Below are 20,417 nucleotides of genomic sequence, written 5' to 3'. Positions count from 1 at the left end.
GATTTATGGTTAACCCATTTTCATTTGACCACAAGTAAATGCGACAGTGCAAATCATCATTATCTATTGAATTGAATTGTCCAAGTTTTCTGGTTTACCTGAGATATAGATTTGAAAATGATCCGTGATACTTACAGTATTGTAAGACAGGAGGAAGGTCATTAATGTACGGACAGAACAGGAGAGGGCCAAGGACGCTTCCTTGAGGGACACCATGAGTGAGATTCCGTAGTGAAGAGGAAGTATTGGATACTGTTAAAAATTGCTAACGTCCCCTGTAGATAATTTTGAACCCATTTCACGGCACCATTGGAGAAGTTAAGGAAGAGGATCTTGTATGTAATTGATTGGAAAGCTTTATAGAAACCTAATAGAGCAAGAACAGTTAGCTACTTTCTATCCATTGCTTATCTAATGTCGTCAGTAACATAAATAAGAGTTTTAACAGTACTGTGGTACTTTATGAAGCCTGATTGAAACGGGTCGAAAAATTTGTATTTCAGTAAATGAGTTCGAATTTGATAATTGCTTTTGCCTTTGAAAGAGCCTTTCAAAGATATATTTTAATGCCTTTGAAAGAGCGGTAAAATACTAATTGGCCGGAATTCATTAATACTTGTGATACTACTTGTTTTGGGAAACGCTAGACTTCAGAAGTTTTCCAAGCAGATGGAAAAGTACCACTTATAAGAGAACAGTTGAAAATATTAGTAATGGGATTTACGGCAAAATTTTCTTAGTAAATTGAGTACTAATCTGGTCAGCGCCAGTAGCGTTTGATTTTATTCTATTGATGGCCTTCGTAACAGTTAAAGAACTGACACATTCAAAGAAAAATATGTTCCCTGTACATCCTGAAACTTCCCCTATTATACATAGTTTTAGGATCTGTGTTTCTTAAAAACTTAATGTCACAAAAATGGTAATTAAGGTCATCTGCAGTGAATTTATTGTTAGCCATGTTTTGTTTCCTGCTGTTCTTGATCCCTAATATATTTATTTTTTCCCACAACATTTTTGGGTTACCAGTGTTGTTCACTAGGTCAGAGGCAAATACCATTTGGACTTTTCCAATTAAATGAATACATCTATTAAATAAGATATTTTATATTTTTTAAAACAGTCGTTGGCTTGTAATGGATTATCTTTACGAGATTTTGTGTATTGGGGAAGAAGGTAGCGATACTTTTCGTTTAATGAGGGGGCATGCGTATGTAATAGTGTTAATATAGCGGTATTAAAGAAATAAAGTTGTTCGTCTATAGACGGAAAATCGTAGATTGCCTGCCAAGGAATTTTTCTGCATGAAAGAAAAGGACAGCTTCATTCATTTTATTTAAATCGTTGAGTTTTACGTCCCACGGTTATGCCGGTTAGGCTAAAGGAGACGGTGATGATGAGTAATGAATGAAATGGTGGAATGAAGAAAGTGAGAGGAAACGGGAGAACCCCGAGAAAACCCACGCACACGGTGTTTGTCCACCACAAAGTTCACTTGGCGGGGGCTGAGATCGAACCCGGGACCCCAAGCACCAGAGGTGAACGCTCTACCACTGAGCCACCGCGGCCCCCTCATTTTATTTAAATTTTTGTACGAAATGAGTTTTGACTGTCTCTTCGGTATATGAATGGACTAGCAGGCGCACACTAGATCGTGATAAGATATACCTGGAATTGGTAATTGTCCATAAGGAACTTTTTTTTTTTTTCAGATTGTTAGTTAAGATGAGATCGAATAGTGAATGCGATGTAGCAAGTATAAGAAGTGGGGTTTCGAGCACACATTGAAAGGTTAAGGCCGGATAAAACATCACGAAATGTTTCATTTCGCTGTTCAACTTTAGCATGTTAAAATTAAAATAACCAAGAACTAAACAATTTTCATAAAACTGCAAGTTTGCAATATTTCATCTTAGAAATTTTTAAAATTTGCTTTTGGCAGTCTGTACACCGAACAGATTAGAATTATTTTATTCCAGAAACTGCATTCAATAGTAATGTATTCAGTACAGAAGCTATATTCGTGTGGCGACATAACTAGAATTTTCGTATCATCTCACATAAATACCAGCTCCATAGCGCCTTTTTGCGTTCTGTCATTTCTTATAAATGAAAACCTGGTAAGTCATAGGGTGCTATTGAAACTTGGCTTTGCTCATGTTTCTGATAACAAAATCAGATGCAGACTATTTTGAGGGTGAACAGTAGTTTGAAATTCATTGAAAAAACTTGTGTTGAGGTGAATGACATTTAGGGTTCTCCCAGCTGCTGGTGTTTCCAGTTCTGTTTCCAATAAGTGTGCCGTCGGGACAAAGGGGGAAGAAGGACAGGAAGAGAGAGGGTGAAAAGTGATCTTCAATCTCATTAGGGAAGAAGTAGATATGAAATATTTTTGTGGAAAAAAAGAAGACTTTGTTATTATCTCTGGCAACTTTTCTGTTTGAAGCATGCTAAAATTCATGTACAATTAACAATTGAATTTAAAAAATAAAATAAAAAAGAAACGCAAAATATACATATACATTAAGAAACCTATAAAGGAGACTTAAAATAACTGGCTGACTAAAAATGCTAATTATCAAACACTGGTTACACATGAGAATGTTGTTATTCATCGATAGTATTTCAATAGAATTATCCCAGGAGCTCTGCACCTATATTTCATGTTCTCGTGTATATCAAACAGAGCAACGACTAATAATGCACACGAGAAAATACACATGAATAGTAGAAAAATCACATATGCACGAAACACACACATCACGCACAAAGAAATTACATACATTACACTCTATTTTACACATTTACTTTAAATGTACGAATCTTGCTCACGCAATGGCGTAGTTCAAGTTTTCTACCTCCTTTCACTAATAAGGTTAAGAAGCTGTCTTTCGGGGTCACAATACTGCTGGTTCTCCAGAGCAATGACAATTTTGCCATCTGATGTCCAAGTGTAGCGGACCCCAAAGCTTGCCTAGCTTGTCAGTCGTTTTGTGGTAGGAGATTTGCTGATCAGAAATTTGCCACCTTTCAGTTTATTTTTGGCTTTCCGCACCACTTCCTTGTATCGATATGACACAAATTAAAAAAAAAAAAAAAAAAAGGCCTATGTTCTTCAACCTTCTGCAGCAGTCTTAGCTCTTATTTCATTCTGAGACGATGTGGCCTGTCCAGTTGCTCTATGTTTATATCAATGTCCAAGTCACACTTTATAAATTCAACTAGCCTTTGGCTAGCTGGAAGCTCCGCCCCCAGAACCCCGTCTTTGCTCGGCCTACGGCCTCGTACTTTTTAAACCCACATTCTACTGAATTTCAAGTTTCTTTTCGTATTTCAGCTACCTAAAAGATAAAATTTTGTATCCCAAGAAAACGTCCATTTAAATAACATGAAGATTTTTCATTTCCCCTTCAGACTCCCTAAGAACTATAAAAATATTCAGTTTTTTTCAATTTTTCTGTGAGTTAGTCCCGGAAGGCTACAATCATTCAAAATTTCATCGTTGTAGCCCCACAGGAAGTGCCGGGGAAAGATTCTTCAATTTCCCATAAAACGACTCTAAAGTTGAAAGTTTTCATTTTTAGTGATTTTGTTAAATAATCCTATGTTAAATGTACAAGCATGCCCCGAATTTCAAGTTTTTATTCCAATTACAAGTACCTAAAGTATGAGAATATAGATTCAAAAAAAGGCCTATTTAAATAACATGGGGAATTTCTTCAAAGCCTCTTTAGATCCACTGAAAATTAAAAAATATCCACTTTTGCCAATTTTCCTGTGGGTTACTCCCGAAAAGCTACAATCATGTCAAATTTAACTATTGTAATCCTACAGGAAGTGCCCAATAATTTTGGAGTGTAAAAGGTGTCCCATATGAATAACATGGGGAAGATTTTTCAGTTTCCCATAAAACCACTTTAAAGTTGGAAATTTTTATTTTTAGTTATTTACTTAAGTAATGCTAACGAAAGCGTTCAAGCATATCGAATTTCAAGTTTTTATTCCAAGTACCTAAAACATAAAATTATAGGTTAAAAAGAAAGACCGATTTAAATAACATGGGGAATTTCTTTATGCCTCCTTTAGAACCCTTAAAAATTAAAAATACTCACTTTTGGCAATTTTCCTGTTGATTAGTCCCGAAAACCTACGATCATGCCAAATTTCAACTCTCCCCATCAACCCTAAGTACCCTTTTATTTTATATCAGTTCATGTAGTTTTATGTATAGTTAAGATTGCTGCTTTGCAAGGATCTTCGCCTGGCTTCTCTGGAATTCCGTTGCAAAACACGTTTGTTAAGGGAAGTCGAGAATTTCCAGTACAGGAGCTGTATATGGAACAAAAATGAAGTAAAGGATTGGATTTACGGGTTTAAACCTAGTGTCTAGATAGTGTGCCAGAGATATATTGACTTCTGTAATCAAGATTTCGTATACACATATAGAAACAACCCTTCTCTTAAGGCTCGAAGTACGTATTACGGCTAGAAAAGCTAAATATATGAGAAAAGATAGAAAGCTATTCCAATGGGCTTCCCGTGGATAAAGTGAGAGAGACTACAACTTCGCACAACATTTGACACCGTATAAATCTCATTCTGTTTCTTTTTATTATTTTTTTAAAATAGTACATATAACATTTTAGTACAAGAGAACTAAACCATTATAATAGGGAAGTAACTACATATTTTTAAAGTTTTTCTTTTAATCTACATATCCACATGGAACCAGAGTATAATCGATAATGGCGCGTCTGTACAGTTTATGCTCTTGTATGCGTTCCGTCTCCCCGTTTTGCACAGTAGATTAACTAGGACAAATAGGGAAAGAGAGTGAGTGAGACTGAAACACAGACGTTTGGAATTTTATTACCAAACGTGATACATAATGAATGAAATATGAAAGGTTGTCGTTATCAAACCTTTCAGTTTATTGTCGTTGAGCTTCCCAATTTTTCAGCACTCTAAAAAAATATATTTTCTTTGTGAGAACATATTAAGCAAGGAACAAATTCTACACGTGAAACAAGATAACTTCTAAGGGATAACACACGTGTGAACCAGAACCATATCAATCTGAAACAGAAAGTAGAGTGAAATACTAAAATTAAAAGGCAGCAATAAAAATACTTACATTAGCACTTTTTCTAGCGTGAGAACACATTAATAATATTTCATTAAATTTTTGGGGTTACGGATAGTCACCTTGTCTATCGACACATCTTCAAAACCTTTTAAAAGTTATACCTATTCGCAATGTTACTAACGAAAAGATTTCCATATAACTCCTTGTAACCAAGCGGCTACAGTCCATGGTCCGAGTCTAATTCCTGGTGGTAGCTCGTATATTTTGATCTAACGTTAAGGTGTAAATGTAAGTGTGATTAGAGTATTAACGATCAGTTTCAGTTTTCAGGCCGTTTTTGTACCTTATAGGTAGGGACGTGAAATTTTCGTTCTATTTTATATGAAATCGGTGTTATTTTTTGCCCAAAATCGGTGTTATTTTTTGCGATTTAATACAAGCAAATAGGTGTTATTTGCTTTATTTTGTAATGGTTTTGAAAAGAAAGTATATTGTAAACATAGAGAAAGTGATCTGTGAAAGCTAATTAAAATAAAATTTTAAAATTAAACGAATAGTTTCAAATTTTGACATCTTAAATTTAAAAGAATAAATTATATTTTTAAACTTACCATCTAAGAAAAAATGTCTCGATATCCCTTCTAAACTTGGATTTATTTAATGTATGATTTGAATACATATATCGACTAAAAACCACACTGCAGTGTTTATTATCATTTTCTTCACTTCAATAAATAAATAAATAAATAAATTCACAATACACTTATCTAAAACGCAATTCATAGCATAGTGTTTCTTAGCATTTTCTTCACTTAAAAAGAAATCAATTCACAATATACTTATTTAAAACGCAATTCATATCATTATCAACACACATTTTCACTTAATGGTGAATTTATAGTTTCTTTAATATTTCGTATTTTTTAAAGGGCAAAATTGTTAATATTTCCACATTTTATTCTTTAAGGTATTGCCTCCTTACCGTAACTACGGAGTTGTGTTCTGAAAAAACATCTTTCAGAATCAACGTTGGAAGCTTCAAGAGCAAAGACAGCAAACTGTTTGTGTTCACTTTGCAATACAAGAAAGGTATCCTGGAGATTCATTTCTTTCCCGTTATCTACCGATCTTCTTAAGCTATCTTCCAAGGATAAGTAGGCTTTAATGAGTTCTGGAGGTGACAGTTTATCCAATCCGTTTACGCGTTCAGTTGCTTTAAAAATTCAGGTGTCACATTATTTTCAAGAATACACTGAGGGTTGAACATTTGGTGTAGCAACTGGAACGCGTCTTTAGAAGAGTCAGCTTCCATGAAATCTTCTAGTTTCTTCGATAACACCAGACTCGTAAACATTCTTGTAAGATTCTCTCACATTGTGACAAATCCGACAATGCTGAAATCGTCAAATCGGAGAAGATTCCATCTTTAACGGAGCGGAAGTCATATTTAAGGTCTTGAAGCTTACTGACCAGAAGATAGGCAGTGGCGTACGTCGATCCTTCCAGAAATTCAATCGTCTGAACGAGATCCGAGGCGCGATCATGAACAAAATTTGCTGAAGCTTTCACAACGCTCACTTCTTCCAGGCTCAGATTGGAAAGAAAATCTATTCCAGCATTTGAAATATATCCCATGTCCTCTCTTTGGATTGGAAGAATTCCACAGCATCTTCTATGTAAGTTGCTAAATAAAAAACAGTACAAAAACACGAATTCCATCTTGTCTGGACAGGACTAGGATATGACAAAAGAGCTTTTTCTTCATTCGGATATTTCTTCTGGAGGAACTGAAAATACAAATGCTTCCTTTTCCCTGTATTCAAAAATGTTGACTTTATTTTCATCACAACTTCATTCAGTGTGTCAGTTTCTTTTCCCCACATATTGGCAACTAAATTTACTTTGAGTCCAGAACTGTGACCCCTCTGTGCGATAGATTCTATTTTAGGTCATGGACGGTACTCTTTTGCCACACATTTGATCCTTGAGGAGCAGTGGACCGAACAAAGAGTGGAATTTACCTCAGCGGCAAACTTTCATTAACCAATCGCTCTAAAAATAACAGGACTGATGGTCTTCTGTGAATCACATTTTGTTGCAAAGGAAACTTGTGTTATTTTATTAGTATTACCGGCCAACATGACGATTTCGTGAATCTATCGCTTTAGACAGTGCATTTCGATGTTATTTTGAAGAAAGTACCAAATTCGCGTTATTTCGCGATTTAAAAACACCAAAAACAGCCTTCTATCATCTATTTAAATATATCTATATACTTTACTTTGCCTTTTTCAAGTTTTCGATGTTATCGTTAAAACGAAAACTTCACGTCCCTACTTATAGGTCAAAGCTACTTCTCGTTTACAAGTTTCATGAATACTTTAAGTAATTCCCTGAGAGTGAACTTCAAACAATTTTGAAAATGTACACGAGAATAAATGGTCGAAAATTGCAACTGGATCAGAATTATTGTAAGTCGCAAAATTATGCCTCTAGTGCAACGCCCCTTCCAGGATTTTTCCATAATAGTAATATGTTGTGAATATTGTTAGGGCGTGTGATAAAGTTAATAATATTATCGAATGAGAACTAAGGAAGCCGAACTATCCTTATTGTTGCTCAGTTTCATAAGGAACGAAAGCTGAATGCTCTGGCAATCCTCTCATTGTACTAAGCATAGTTCTTCATTAGGGATATAGTCTAGGAATTTGTTATGGAAAAAGTAAAAGACTAGAAATATATTATTCCTAGTCTTTTACTATATACATAAAACATAACTTTACGTAAATGACTTTTGTCATTATCCTAAAATGTACGTACATTAAATATGCCCTACCCATTGTGAACTCCATTGCTTAAGCGTAACTTGACAAAACAATTAGGCTCAACATCCTAAACGATACTTTATTATAAAATTTCTTTCAGACCTACAAACACTTTGCTACACACATATTATAAGCACTCTTTACTGTACGAGGGTCTTTTGCTAACTCCATGACTTTTCGCGAGGTGACATCTTGATCGCAAGTTTCATTTTGTAGTTGAAAGTTGACCATACGACAGGAAAGTTTGAAAACTATTTTGGAGACTGCTCGGTGCCATGGAGTGGTGCAAAAATACTTGACTGAATTTCGAAGCGCACGAACAATGCTGAACATTCGAGACGTTCAAAGAAGGTTACATTTTAAGAAATCTTTCAGTTTTATATCCCATAGTTACGTGGACTCCATCCTTTTAGGCTAAAGGAAACAGTGATGATGAGAAATGAACGAAATGGTGGAATGAAGAAAGTGGAAGAAAACGGGAGAACTTCGAGGAAACCCATGCATACGGTGTTTGTCCTTCTGAAGAAATGTTCATATTATATTCATGATATTGTTTTGAAAGATTATTGAGTACAAGATAGCTAGATGGTAAACATCTGAGTTAAAATTGTTTTCTCGATCCTAGTTCTGCCAAGTGGATTTTGTGGTGAACAAATACTGTGTGAGAGGGTTTCCTCGCATTTCTTCCGTTTCCCTCGCTTTCTTGATTTCACTATTTTGTTCATTATCACCATTACCGTTTCCTTTAGACTCGAACATGTACGTGGGACGTGAAAGTGAAGAAAGGTTTGTAATATTCTTAATGAATATTTAGATATAACAAACTATCGACAAGAGGATTGCGCAATTGCTCACTGTTCAAAAGCGAAATCGCATGAACATTTCGAGATAGTGTTCCAACACGTGGAAGCGCAAACCAAGTGAGTTTTTGAGAAGTAATGTTATTGTTGATAGAACTTGGATACATTGTTACCAACCAGAAAGCAAAGAACAGTAATAACAGTGGCTTTCAACAAGAGAAGTGCTCCATTTTTTAATTTAATTTTATTTATTTATTTATTTATTTATTTATTTATTTATTTTACTTTTTTATTTTTTTAAGTGCAAGAACTGTTCCATCGGCTAGCAAAGTAATGACAACGAGTTTTTGTATTTCCCATGGCAGCATTTCCATCGACTATCTGGAAGAGGATGAAACTACCACAGATCAGAACTCTACCTCGTTATTAGATTATTTTCGCAAAGAATGAAGCAGCTCTGTTTAGTGATGAAATTATTCTCTTTTACTAAAACAATGCCCTGGTCCCATCCGACCTTTTTTCTTTTTCAGGAACCTGAAGACCTGGATCAATGGAAGATTTGCATCTGATGAAGAGATCATGTTGACTCAAATGATAGTTTTCAAGCATTTATCTAATTTTTTTATTATTATTATTATTATTATTAAGAAATACAAATGATGGACAAAGTATGTCGAGCTAAAAAGAGACTATCAAATAATAACTTACTTTTCAATACGAAACATAATTCTTCCATTTCAAAGTCATGGAGTTATCAAATGCCTCTTGTAATACAAATTAATCCGGGTTGATTCCATACTTACATTCAAATGTACCACACTTATAATTCCATTTGTCCTACACTATAACCGTCATATCTATCAAAATAGACCTAATTGTTACAATCTTGGTTGAACTACCTCAATTAACAAGTAGTGGCTACTCTCTAAAGCATTTCGGACCCAAGGCTCAAAACCATGTATAATTAAAACCACCCCTTACCCTCCTCGCTCCAAAAAAACTTATTCTCTAATCTTACTTTACCAAAAGATCTTAGCTTATAATAACATGCACTGTATTTACTATGACGTGATCTACTAGACATTTTGTTTCTCCATTTACCACTTCCTTGAACTGCTCACATTGTATATTACTGAAACTAAATTAACTAGGGATGGCCACAAAGTTCCGGTTCCGGCGAAACCGGTTCCGCGAAAAACCGGTTCTCGGAGATCCGGTTTTTAGAACCGGTTCTGGAACCGGTTCCGGACCTGGATCCGAAAACCCGGTTCCAGAACCGGATCTTAAGAACCGGTTCCAGATCTGGATCTGAAAACCCGGTTCCAGAACCGGATCTTAGGAACCGGTTCCACATCTGGATCTGAAAACCCTGTTCCAGAACCGGATCTTAGGAACCGGTTCCAGACCTGGATCCGAAAGCCCCCAAAGACCCGTAAAGGAGGCATAAAGTTCACCTTCAAAAATAATGCAAAGAGGACCATGCGCTTGTGCCTTCCCCGCCCAGACCCGTTTGTGCCCCCAGAAAAACAATTTTGGTCCACCAGTGGGTGTTTAGCCAAATGAGTTGGCCAGTTTGCCTGTTTAACCAATGAGTTTGCCAGTTACCTAGTTTATTTAGCCAAATGAGACAAGCTGCCGCCGCCTGGGCGCCTGCCTGTCTCTTCCACCATTTCATCTAGCATACTGTTCACAGCTTGCCAGCAGCTCGGGTTTAGCGTAGGGATGGTCACAAAGTTTCGGTTCCAGCGGAACCGGTTCCGCGAGGAACCGGTTCTGTTTTCAGAACCGGTTCCAGACCTGGATCCGAAGAACCGGTTCCAGACCAGGATCCGAAGAACCGGTTCTAGACCTGGATCCGAAGAACCGGTTCTAGACCTGGATCCGAAGAACCGGTTCCAGACCTGGACCCGAAGAACCGGTTCCAGACCTGGATCCGAAAAACCGGTTCCGGAACCGGATCTTCTAGATCCGGATCCGTTCAGACCCGAAAACCGGTTCCACCAGGAACCGGTTCTGGCCATCCCTAAAATTAACCTTTTTATCATTCGTAATCCGTAAGACTAATAAAATACCAGAACTTGTGCAATGTTAGAACTATGTATATTATATGTTTTTTCTCATCCTTAGAAAGTTGATGTTCTATCAGATGTATAACAAAATGCATTGACGTATCTAGCTTCTATAGCATGTGTGATATCTAGATAAACATAGCGTTTCTCCGTATATCTGCCTACAACTGTTGTAAGAGTCAGGACGTTGTATTGTTGTCTTCCTTCTCTTGAGAATAACGAGTTTTCAAGTCTAAAATTTGTCTCTGCGATTGTAAACTCTGGTTTTGTTGTCGCTGGACTTGTTGAACTAAACGTAATAATAGTTGGTCTCTTCTAGGAAGCGTCATTCGGAATTCTAGGTTCCACGGCCTACTGCGCCAATTGTTGTAAGATTACTTAAAAGAGAAAGAAAATTCTACATGTAACACTCAAAAGTATAAGAATTATCGTTCGTAACAAAGCTTCTGAAACAATTTCTCGGATATCCCGTCTCGTGTAAGACAGCAATGAGCAACACAGTGTCAGTAGAATGGTATATTGCTTTCGTAGCATTTGAATATCATTGCAAAATGCATTTAAAAAGTAGGAACGAAGACAAAATAGAGTAGAATAGCCCAGAAAATTGTAGCATATGAGAGGTTTAATCGAACTCGATTTTTAGTGAAAAATATAATGTATAACGGTAAAAGGGCTAGAAAATTAAAGGTTATAGAGGTTTATTCCAGAAAGCTTAATATTATAGTGAGGCGACGAAATGACGAAACTATCGACAGAGAAGAAAATATACGTATGTACCTAGGTAGAATACCGGGTTAAGCAAGGTTATATATGTTAAATACAAGGTTAAGCCGGAAAGGAAGTTTCTACTGGAGGCTATGGACAGAGGTGATTATGCAAGCAAAGTAAGCAGACTATAACAGGAAAATAAAGAAGACTTATTTATTTTGCCATATGAGAACAGGGGCGTTGATACATTTGTCATAACGACTTTACAAGGCTTATAGACCCTTTCGTTAAAAAAAAAAAAAAAAAAAAATGTATCGCCAGATAGCAGAAGGCTAGGCCGCTTTCTGCGAGTAATACACTTCAACCTTGTTCGTTAACAGTACCACTAAGCATTGATTGTTTCAGTCTCTATACTTGCCGTGCACAGAATGAGCCGCTCATTACAACTTTCTGCTAGCACTGCGATAGTGTCATCTTCAGGATCTTGGTCATTACGTTACCAAGTGATGTATGGATGGCCCTGTCATTAAACCGAGGTTTTGTTTGCCCTATTGCTTTAAATTTATTGGGAACAAAAGGAAGGGGGGGGGGGGTATTTTCCGACTTCTTCTCGTACATGAAAAAGTTTTGCACATTAATAACCATTGGACTGTTATATACTAATGAACTTTATACTGAGGTTTGTTCGTAAGAATTCATTCTTTCATTTGAAATTATTTTCTCGTAGTTTAGTAATAAGTATAGCTTGTAATCTGAAATATATATATATTAATATAAAACTTTGTTGCAGGTATATGAATGCAAAATTGTGAATCATGTTGCACGAGACCATTACATAACATTGAAGCCAGCTAATCTATCATACAAATGCACGGTGTGTACTGCAACATTTAAAATGTACAAAGAATTTGAGGACCACGTGTATGCTGCTCATGGTGTTATTGCAAAGCGTTTAGCAGAGTCAAAAATCAAGAAAAACCAGGAAGCTGTTGGAGCTGGCTCATTAGAAAAACAAGCAAACACTTCAGTAAAATGTACCGATGTAAGTGATGAAATATCGGTTATTTCTGAAATACCAAAAACTATCAGCAAAACCTCTTCTTCTACGACACAAAAAGGGTTGGGGCAAAGATATATATGTGAAATATGTAATACTGTATTCGAGGAAGATTTTTTTCAATCTTACATCAGTCACATTAAGAGCAAGCACTTGAAACATTGTACTGTGAAATTGTGTAAAGTCGACGTTTGTTCTACCTGTAAAGCAAGGAATATCACCAAAGAACTGTTAGATTTTATTGAACACAAGAAGGAATCAGTTATTGCGGGTGAGCTATCAAATGAGATAAGTGCAACAGATAAAAATTTGTGCAAAGCAAGGAGCCTCTCAAGTAACAAATGGGTAAAGAAACAAAGTAAAATGTCTGACAAAACTTCAACCAAATCAAACACCTGTGAAGTCACTGATGCTAAGGATTCAAGTGAAAATGTATCTATTTCGAAATGTACGAAAAATGGTGCTACTTTTCGTGATGTAAAACTGAAACGAAGGCCAAGCGTAGAAATTTGCGAGTCAGAATCCGATACTGAAGAAGCAAATGGAAGTAGAAGTTTAAAAAGAGTTCCCAAAAAACTCAGGTTGAATACAAAAGTAGAATCCAATGTAATAGAACGTGAAGTACGAGAAAGATTTGATTCAAGCAAATCATGTGAAAATTTGATAAATTTATCTCCAAACAAGCAGGATACCACAAAGGAAGCAATTGAGGGAAAAAAAGTCGAATAGTCAGATCAAATCATTTAATTTTGATACTTCTAGTATAGTAAGTTTGTTATTTTTTCAAGTTCAGTTACTTGAAACTCTTAACTCAGTTTTAAATTTTAATAGTTTGAAGATGACCAAGTTAAATGTTAAATTATTATTGTGTATGTAGCGAATAATATTTTTAACGAAACGAATATTTTATATAGTATTTCATGACATTATGTGAAAGTGTCGAACACTGTATCGTATATATATATATATATGTGTGTGTGTTGTTCTAGTACACCTAGTACATAAAGGATATTCATGTAAATTAGTTCAAAAGTTGTTTTGATAGATCAGAAAGAAATAATACTTTTAATGTTGCCGTGCGACTTCTATATATTTATATATAGAAATAAAATTGTTGAATTTGCTAATTTTCAAGACCTTTTTTTTTTTTTTTAAATCATCTATCGTTGTATGGATGACCGTGAAATGTAAACAAATACTTTAAATTTTAAACTTTATATAAATGTTTCAGTATATTAACATTTTATTAGGTAAAAAATAATTACAAATATTACTTTACTTACTGAAAGAGTAAATCAGATTTGTGCGACAAATCCTTGATACTTATCGTACACTTACAGATAGAAATATTTTTGTTTTTTGGGGTGTACTTACATTGTGAATTTTTTCAACATTATAGACAATATTGTCCTTAAGTACATCAGAGGTTACTTTTTCAGCTTTGAGTTTAAATCTAAGTTTAATTTTATAACCTCATTTTTTGTTTCTAACGTTTTCTGCACTATATAAAGAACTAAAGGAAATCTTACAGTATAGATAACTAGCTCTTTTCGTCCTTCAAGCCTTCACTTTATTATTTTCTTCTAAAAAATGCGTAAAATGGCTCTTGTGTATTCAAAACAAATTTTGAAATAAATACGATTTTCCAACTGTAAAAATATAAATAGTTGTATTTGTATTTTCCTTGAATAATAGTATATACAATTACTTTTAATTGTTTCTATAATAAATGGTTCAGTTTCGTTACTAAGAATATGTATTATTTTGTGTTCAAATAATGTTATTCAATTTCTACATAACTCATGCGCAGAACTTAAGAATAATGCGAAACTGCATAAAAGCTATTACTGAAGACAGTCGTAAATGCATTGAATTTATCCCAAGACGGGGACTCGTATGTTTCCCATACATGATTTCTGATCAGGGGTTCGGAATTGGAATTTCTATTCCGGAAATTTGAATGTCCATAATTTCGGATTGTTTTGGAATTCCGTAATTTCAGAATTACGAAGTTCGGAAATTCGGATCTTCTGAAATTTCAGAGTTCCGAGATTCCAGAATTTTGACCTTCCGAAATTTCGGATGAAGTTCCAAGATTCCGGAATTCCGAGATTTAGAGATTCTGAAATACCGGGCTAAAATATCGAGATTGCAGAGCGACTCAAGTATTACTTCCGATTCTGGAATGAAAATTTCTATTCCGAAATCTGGAATATCTACTCAGAATTTCGGTGCCCATGGATGAGTACCTTATATCAATAAATTGAATAACATAATTGTACCCTGTCTCTGTGTGTGTAAGAAAGAAAGAAAATAAAAAAAAAAAAAAAAATGTTCTGCTGATGAGACCAAAAGAAGGTATTGTTGTAATTCAGAATTTTTTACAGATATTCTCTGCGGGACCTTCGTTCTCAGTCGTGCTCTTTCTAACAATATGAAAGACAAAACAACCTGTTAAGGGATGGGTATTATATACTTTTAAGATAACAAGAATTACTGATTTATACTTTATTATCGTGACTCAGCGTTCTACCGTGAAAGAAAATAAGCTTATTTGAAGTAAATGGTCGAGACAGGCATGTGATCCTAGTTGTATTAACTATGAAGTCTTTTGCATCAAAGCATTTCAGGAGAGGTCAACAAGACCAGCAGAATCTTTATTAAACAAAGATAAAATTGTTCCAGTTAAACGTGGGAGTTCCTCTTTCATGATTACAAATTCTAAGACTAACCATGAGTCAAACACACAAAAAGAAAAAACAATCTCTCTCTCTCACACACACACACACATATATATATATATATATATATATATATATATATATATATATATATATATATATATATATATATATACGAATTGAATAATTTCGGCAATATATCACCATATATAATTACTTACAAGGAAACTTTTTCTGGTGTCACACGAAATGTGGAACGAGACTATGGTCAATCAATTTGTGTTAATGAACACGAAAATCCATAGGTGGGAAAGGAGCACTGCCAACTAGGGCTGTTTCGATAATCGAGTAATCGATAACAATTCGATAAAATTTCAAAACCGTTTCATCGATAAAGAATTTTAATTTTATCGAATTATCGAACTTTCGAGACTCCCGAAATGATCGGGACTCTCGAAATGATCGAGACTCTCGAAATGTTCGGGACTCTCGAAGTGTTCGAGGCACTCGAAGTGTTCGAGGCACTCGAAATGTAAGAAACATTAGACAACTTCGAGACACTTGAACTGTTTGAGAGTCTCGAATTGTTTGAAAACAGCAAATACAGAAATATATCAATATAATCGCATTAGTCGAGTCGCTTGAATATTTTGAAAAGTTCGGGATTATCGGAGTGTTCGGAAGAAACAATGTATTCGATGTTATCATAGTTGTATATAATATGTATTACATATATGCAGGGTGTTCATTTTAAAACTTCTCTCAGCAATAAAGTGAAGGAAAAGTTTTTTCCTCACAGATCCGTACAAGGTTTAAGCAGTCTATCAGAAGAGAGAAAGAGGAAGAGAAAACATGCATCACCCGAATGGAATTGGAATCCAAGACACCATTAGTCTACTAATAGTCACTTTGCCGATTGCGCCAGTAACGGGGCAGGCAAATGATTTCGAGGGTTTAATTTAAAGTTCTGTATTGAGGCAGCTACTGATATAGATAGAGGTAAGAAAATTCGATAAGGCTGAAGACTTATCAAACTTCCCTTTAGAAAATTTACCATCCGGCGCTCGAATGCCTTCGAGTATTTGAGATTGTCGTGAAGCAAACCTTGAGAATTTTGGGTGCGAATCTCTATTACAGGCCGTCCTGTCTGTTTGTATGTGGCATCCGACGATAACTTTCGAACGGATTGTCCGATTTTGATGGAAGTCATTTTAAAATACTCTCGTTTGCTTTCACCAGACACCTATTGTTTTGGTTGCCATACGACAAGGGAAATTTTCCCGAATTCAAATATTTGTTCTTACTTTGAGCGTAGGCGTGTAAACTACGATAACTACTACGATAACTTTCGAATGAATTGTCCGATTTTAAAGGGGATTGGTCTAAATGCATGTGTCAAATATCTGTTGCTCTTGGTAACTTTACGATATTTGATTTTGTATATAAGATGCCGCGGGGCTCTGGGACATTACCAACCTCAGATTCAATGCGTATCTGGGAGGGGGGGGGGGGATGCGACCGAAGCGTGGTGCCAACACCACCACATTCATCTACGACTGAGATCAAGAAAGTTTGGAGAATTAACTCCACACTCCCTATATGCCCTCATGGCATGGTACTATGCGCAAGGAAGAACTTTACATATGACAGAATAGAGACTAAAGGAAAATGATATTAAATGAAATCTTCCAGTTTAACGTCTCACGTATATGCCCGTTAGGCTAAGGGAGAAGGATGATTAAGGCAAGTGAATGATGATGGAATAATTGGTGGAATAAGAAAGTGGGAGTAAACGGGAGTACGCCGAGAAAACCCACGGATACAATGTTGTTCACCAAAAACTTACTTGGTCGGGGATCGAACCAGAGAGGGACAAAAGGGATGAAGGGGAAAGGGGAGAAAACATACATGCTCTGACTTACATTTCAATGGCTCTGATTCAATTTCCATATCAAATTAAAATAAATTCCGATCAGTTCTTAAGGGAAAAAAGAAAAACATTATTTCCTCAAGAGTTCTCTCAGTTGCTTCGTATATTGTTGCAAACAGACTTTCAAAGAAAGATGGTCGTGCAGTTACTTGCTTTGCAGTTGTTGAAAGAAATATTAGACCCTCTCTCTCCTGTGTCTTGCATAGAATAGACTACTTATCATTGTTTCTTTCTTTTCCGAAAGAAGAAGCCAATGTCTTTGAAACCGATTAGACCCTACGATTACATTGCACTTCGGTTGTAATCAGAGTTTTTTATGGAAAACAAGGTTATACTGCTAATTCAAGCTGAAACGGTACTGGAAAGTGTGTTTAAGTTATTGTAGTGAAAATATCCCTCCTCTAAGATAACTAGCGTTTCTTGTCAAAATAAAATTATTAAAAATCCGACTGAAATTGCAAATGCTTTTAACGATTACTTCACGAATGAAGTGGAAAAGCTTATCACTAATAACGTGAACAATAAACTACCTAGCAAACAATACGTTAGTAGACATAACGATATTTTCGAAAAATCATTGTTCTTGCACCCAGTAACTAGTCAGGAAATCTTAAATACTACACTGAAAATGAAAAATAAGAGTTCTTCAGGATATGATGAAGTTCCTGATAAAATTCTAAAGCAATGCTCCTATGAAATTGCTGATATCTTATGCTTTATAGTAAATAACTCTTTTAGTAGTGGCGTTTTTCCTGAGGCATTGAAGCTAGCAGTTGTTAAGCCCTTATATAAAAGTGGCAAGAAAGATCTTACATCGAACTATAGACCAATATCATGTCTGTCTACCTTCTCTAAACTTTTTGAAAAACTTATGTATATAAGACTAGTTAGCTTTCTAAATAATTTTAACTTAATATCTCCTGCTCAGAATGGCTTTAGATCAAATAAGTCTACTGAAACTGCTCTTTACTCCTTTCTCTATTCTGCTTTAAATTCAATAAACGCTAAGAAATATACAACCGGCATATTTCTTGATCTTAGCAAAGCTTTCGATACAATTGATCATCAAATTTTACTTAAAAAATTGCAAGATTATGGTATTAGGGGAAATGCTTATGACTGGTTTAAATCGTATATTTCCAACAGAAGGCAAACTGTTGAAATTAACTGTCAAACTCAGGGAGTAAGCAAATGTTATTCAGATACAAAAGAGTTAAAATTTGGAGTTCCTCAAGGTTCCATCTTAGGCCCTATTCTATTTTTAATATATATAAATGATTTGCCACAATGCTTAGACTCTGCTAAAATTGTTCTGTATGCTGACGATACAAATATTTTAGTAACTGGAGAAACTTACGTTGAGTTATGTAATGCAGTAGATTCCACCATGTCTGCCGTCAGTGACTGGATGGATAGAAATAAACTAATACTAAACACAACAAAGTCTTCGTGCATGTGCTTTCACGTAGTAAAAAACGAGATAAGAAAACGCCCTTGTGTAACAATTAACGGCAAAACGTTGAATTACGTCTCGGATATAAAATTTCTTGGTCTTTGGGTGTCAGATACATTAGATTGGAAAATTCACATTCAAAAATTATCTAGTAAATTGGCTCAAACCTGTTACATGTTAAAGCTTTTACGAAATAGTGTCAGTCAGCATGTTCTGCTCACAACTTATTTTGGACTTTTTCATTCTAAATTGAAATATGGTATTATATTCTGGGGATCTACTGCACTGCTAAATTCCATATTCGTTTTACAAAAGAGAGCTTTAAGGTTTATGACCGGAAGTAAACCTCGAACTTCTTGTAAACCTCTATTTAAATTTCTTGAAATCTTACCTCTTCCATGTTTATATATATATGAACTTCTAAAATTTGTAAGAAAAGATATACAGACAGATACAAGCAGCTTCCGGTTGAACTCAGATATTCATATGCATAATACAAGACAAGCCTCTGATCTTCATGTAGAGTCCTCACGTTTAAAAGTACATAAGAATAGTACATTTCCTATGGCAGTGAATATTTATAACAAGCTTCCTTCCACTTTAAAAAACAAAACATCTGGTTTCAATAAAGCAGTCAAGTCCTACCTACTCGAGTACTGTTTCTATTCTGTAGAAGAATATCTCGCCTGTAGTAAATAAGGTTTAATGTATATATATTTTGTATATCTATAATGTAAGGTTTTATTAACTGTTTTGTTGTTTTATATCGATGTATGTAAATTAGAATAATGAAAAATTGTACCTTTTTTGTACATAAATTCACACTATTTTAATATTGCATGTAGATCTAAATGTATACATATGTACACATTCAGTGTTCTTATGACGTGTCCAACTCATACGTTCACGTTGTGAACAATTTGTATGAAAAAGGATGAAAATAAATACAATACAATACAATATCAGCGAAAAGATCATATGGGATATTTGGATAATTCTGAAACTTGGATATTTGGATAGGGCACATACTAGTTCCTAAATAAAATTTTGACCCGACTACGGTAGATCCTATAGTATTGGAGCTATGGACATATACAGTTCATTTATTCATGTTTTCGGAAGCCTATAACTCCAAAAGGAAGCATTTGTGCACCCATGTTGGTCTATACTTTTTGTTTTATCTTGGTCTCAGGATAGGGTTGCCATATTTTGAAATTAGAATAGCGGGGGGTTTTAAACCGTAAGTACTGATGTGAACTAGTGTATTACAAATACTGACGATCCTTCTGGCCATTTTTTTAGTGATTTCTTTAAGTGACACTTCCAATGTACTTTTCTAACACAACTAAAGTAAAGCAAATTTAGTTTTTGCCTTTAATGTTTTATTAAGTTCAACAAATGTGAGTCTCGAATTGTAAAGTAAGTATTAAGTAAGTATTACAGTAAGATATCTCTAATAAGGATATCTGTAAGACAAGTTGTTTTCCAAAAAAAAAAAAAAAAAAAAAAAAAAAAGCGATATATGGCAGATGTCGTTCATACGGTTTTCTCTCTAAGAAATACAAAATAATTTCTAAACTTTTATCGTAAGAAAGCTAAAACATATTTAGGAGTTTTGGTCCATCTCTTATAAAATTTCTAATCATTTTCAAAGATTTCTACTTGAAATCATACTAACATACGACATTACCACAGTTTCACAATATATGAAATACAGTACAAACATTTTAAAAGAAAAAAATACTAATAATGAATCTAATCTAAACAAAATGCTAAGGATACCGTAGTTCAATTTGCAATCATTCCTG

At 34.9% G+C, this 20,417-nt stretch overlaps 1 protein-coding gene across 5 annotated transcripts in view; it reads left to right on the top strand.

Moving 5' to 3' along the window:
* LOC145680943 (uncharacterized) overlaps nt 1–14,483 on the top strand; it is a 154,722-nt gene extending 140,239 nt beyond the window's left edge. For 3 of the 5 annotated variants that reach the window (XM_081752149.1, XM_081752151.1, XM_081752150.1), the window contains one exon: nt 12,279–14,482. In XM_081752149.1, coding sequence (XP_081608275.1) covers nt 12,279–13,274 — 996 coding nt within the window. In that variant the 3' untranslated portion in view covers nt 13,275–14,482. Of the gene's footprint in view, nt 1–12,278 lie in introns of all 5 variants that reach the window. The other 2 variants (XM_081752147.1, XM_081752148.1) reach the window with 2 other exon arrangements.
* Nucleotides 14,484–20,417: the final 5,934 nt, after the last annotated feature.

The sequence above is a fragment of the Thermobia domestica genome, chromosome 3 (assembly GCF_964235325.1).
Source record: "Thermobia domestica chromosome 3, izTheDome1.hap1.1, whole genome shotgun sequence".
NCBI lineage: Eukaryota > Metazoa > Arthropoda > Insecta > Zygentoma > Lepismatidae > Thermobia > Thermobia domestica.
The sequence above is the reverse complement of the archived record's forward strand: the minus strand, read 5'-3'. Positions and strand labels throughout refer to the sequence as shown.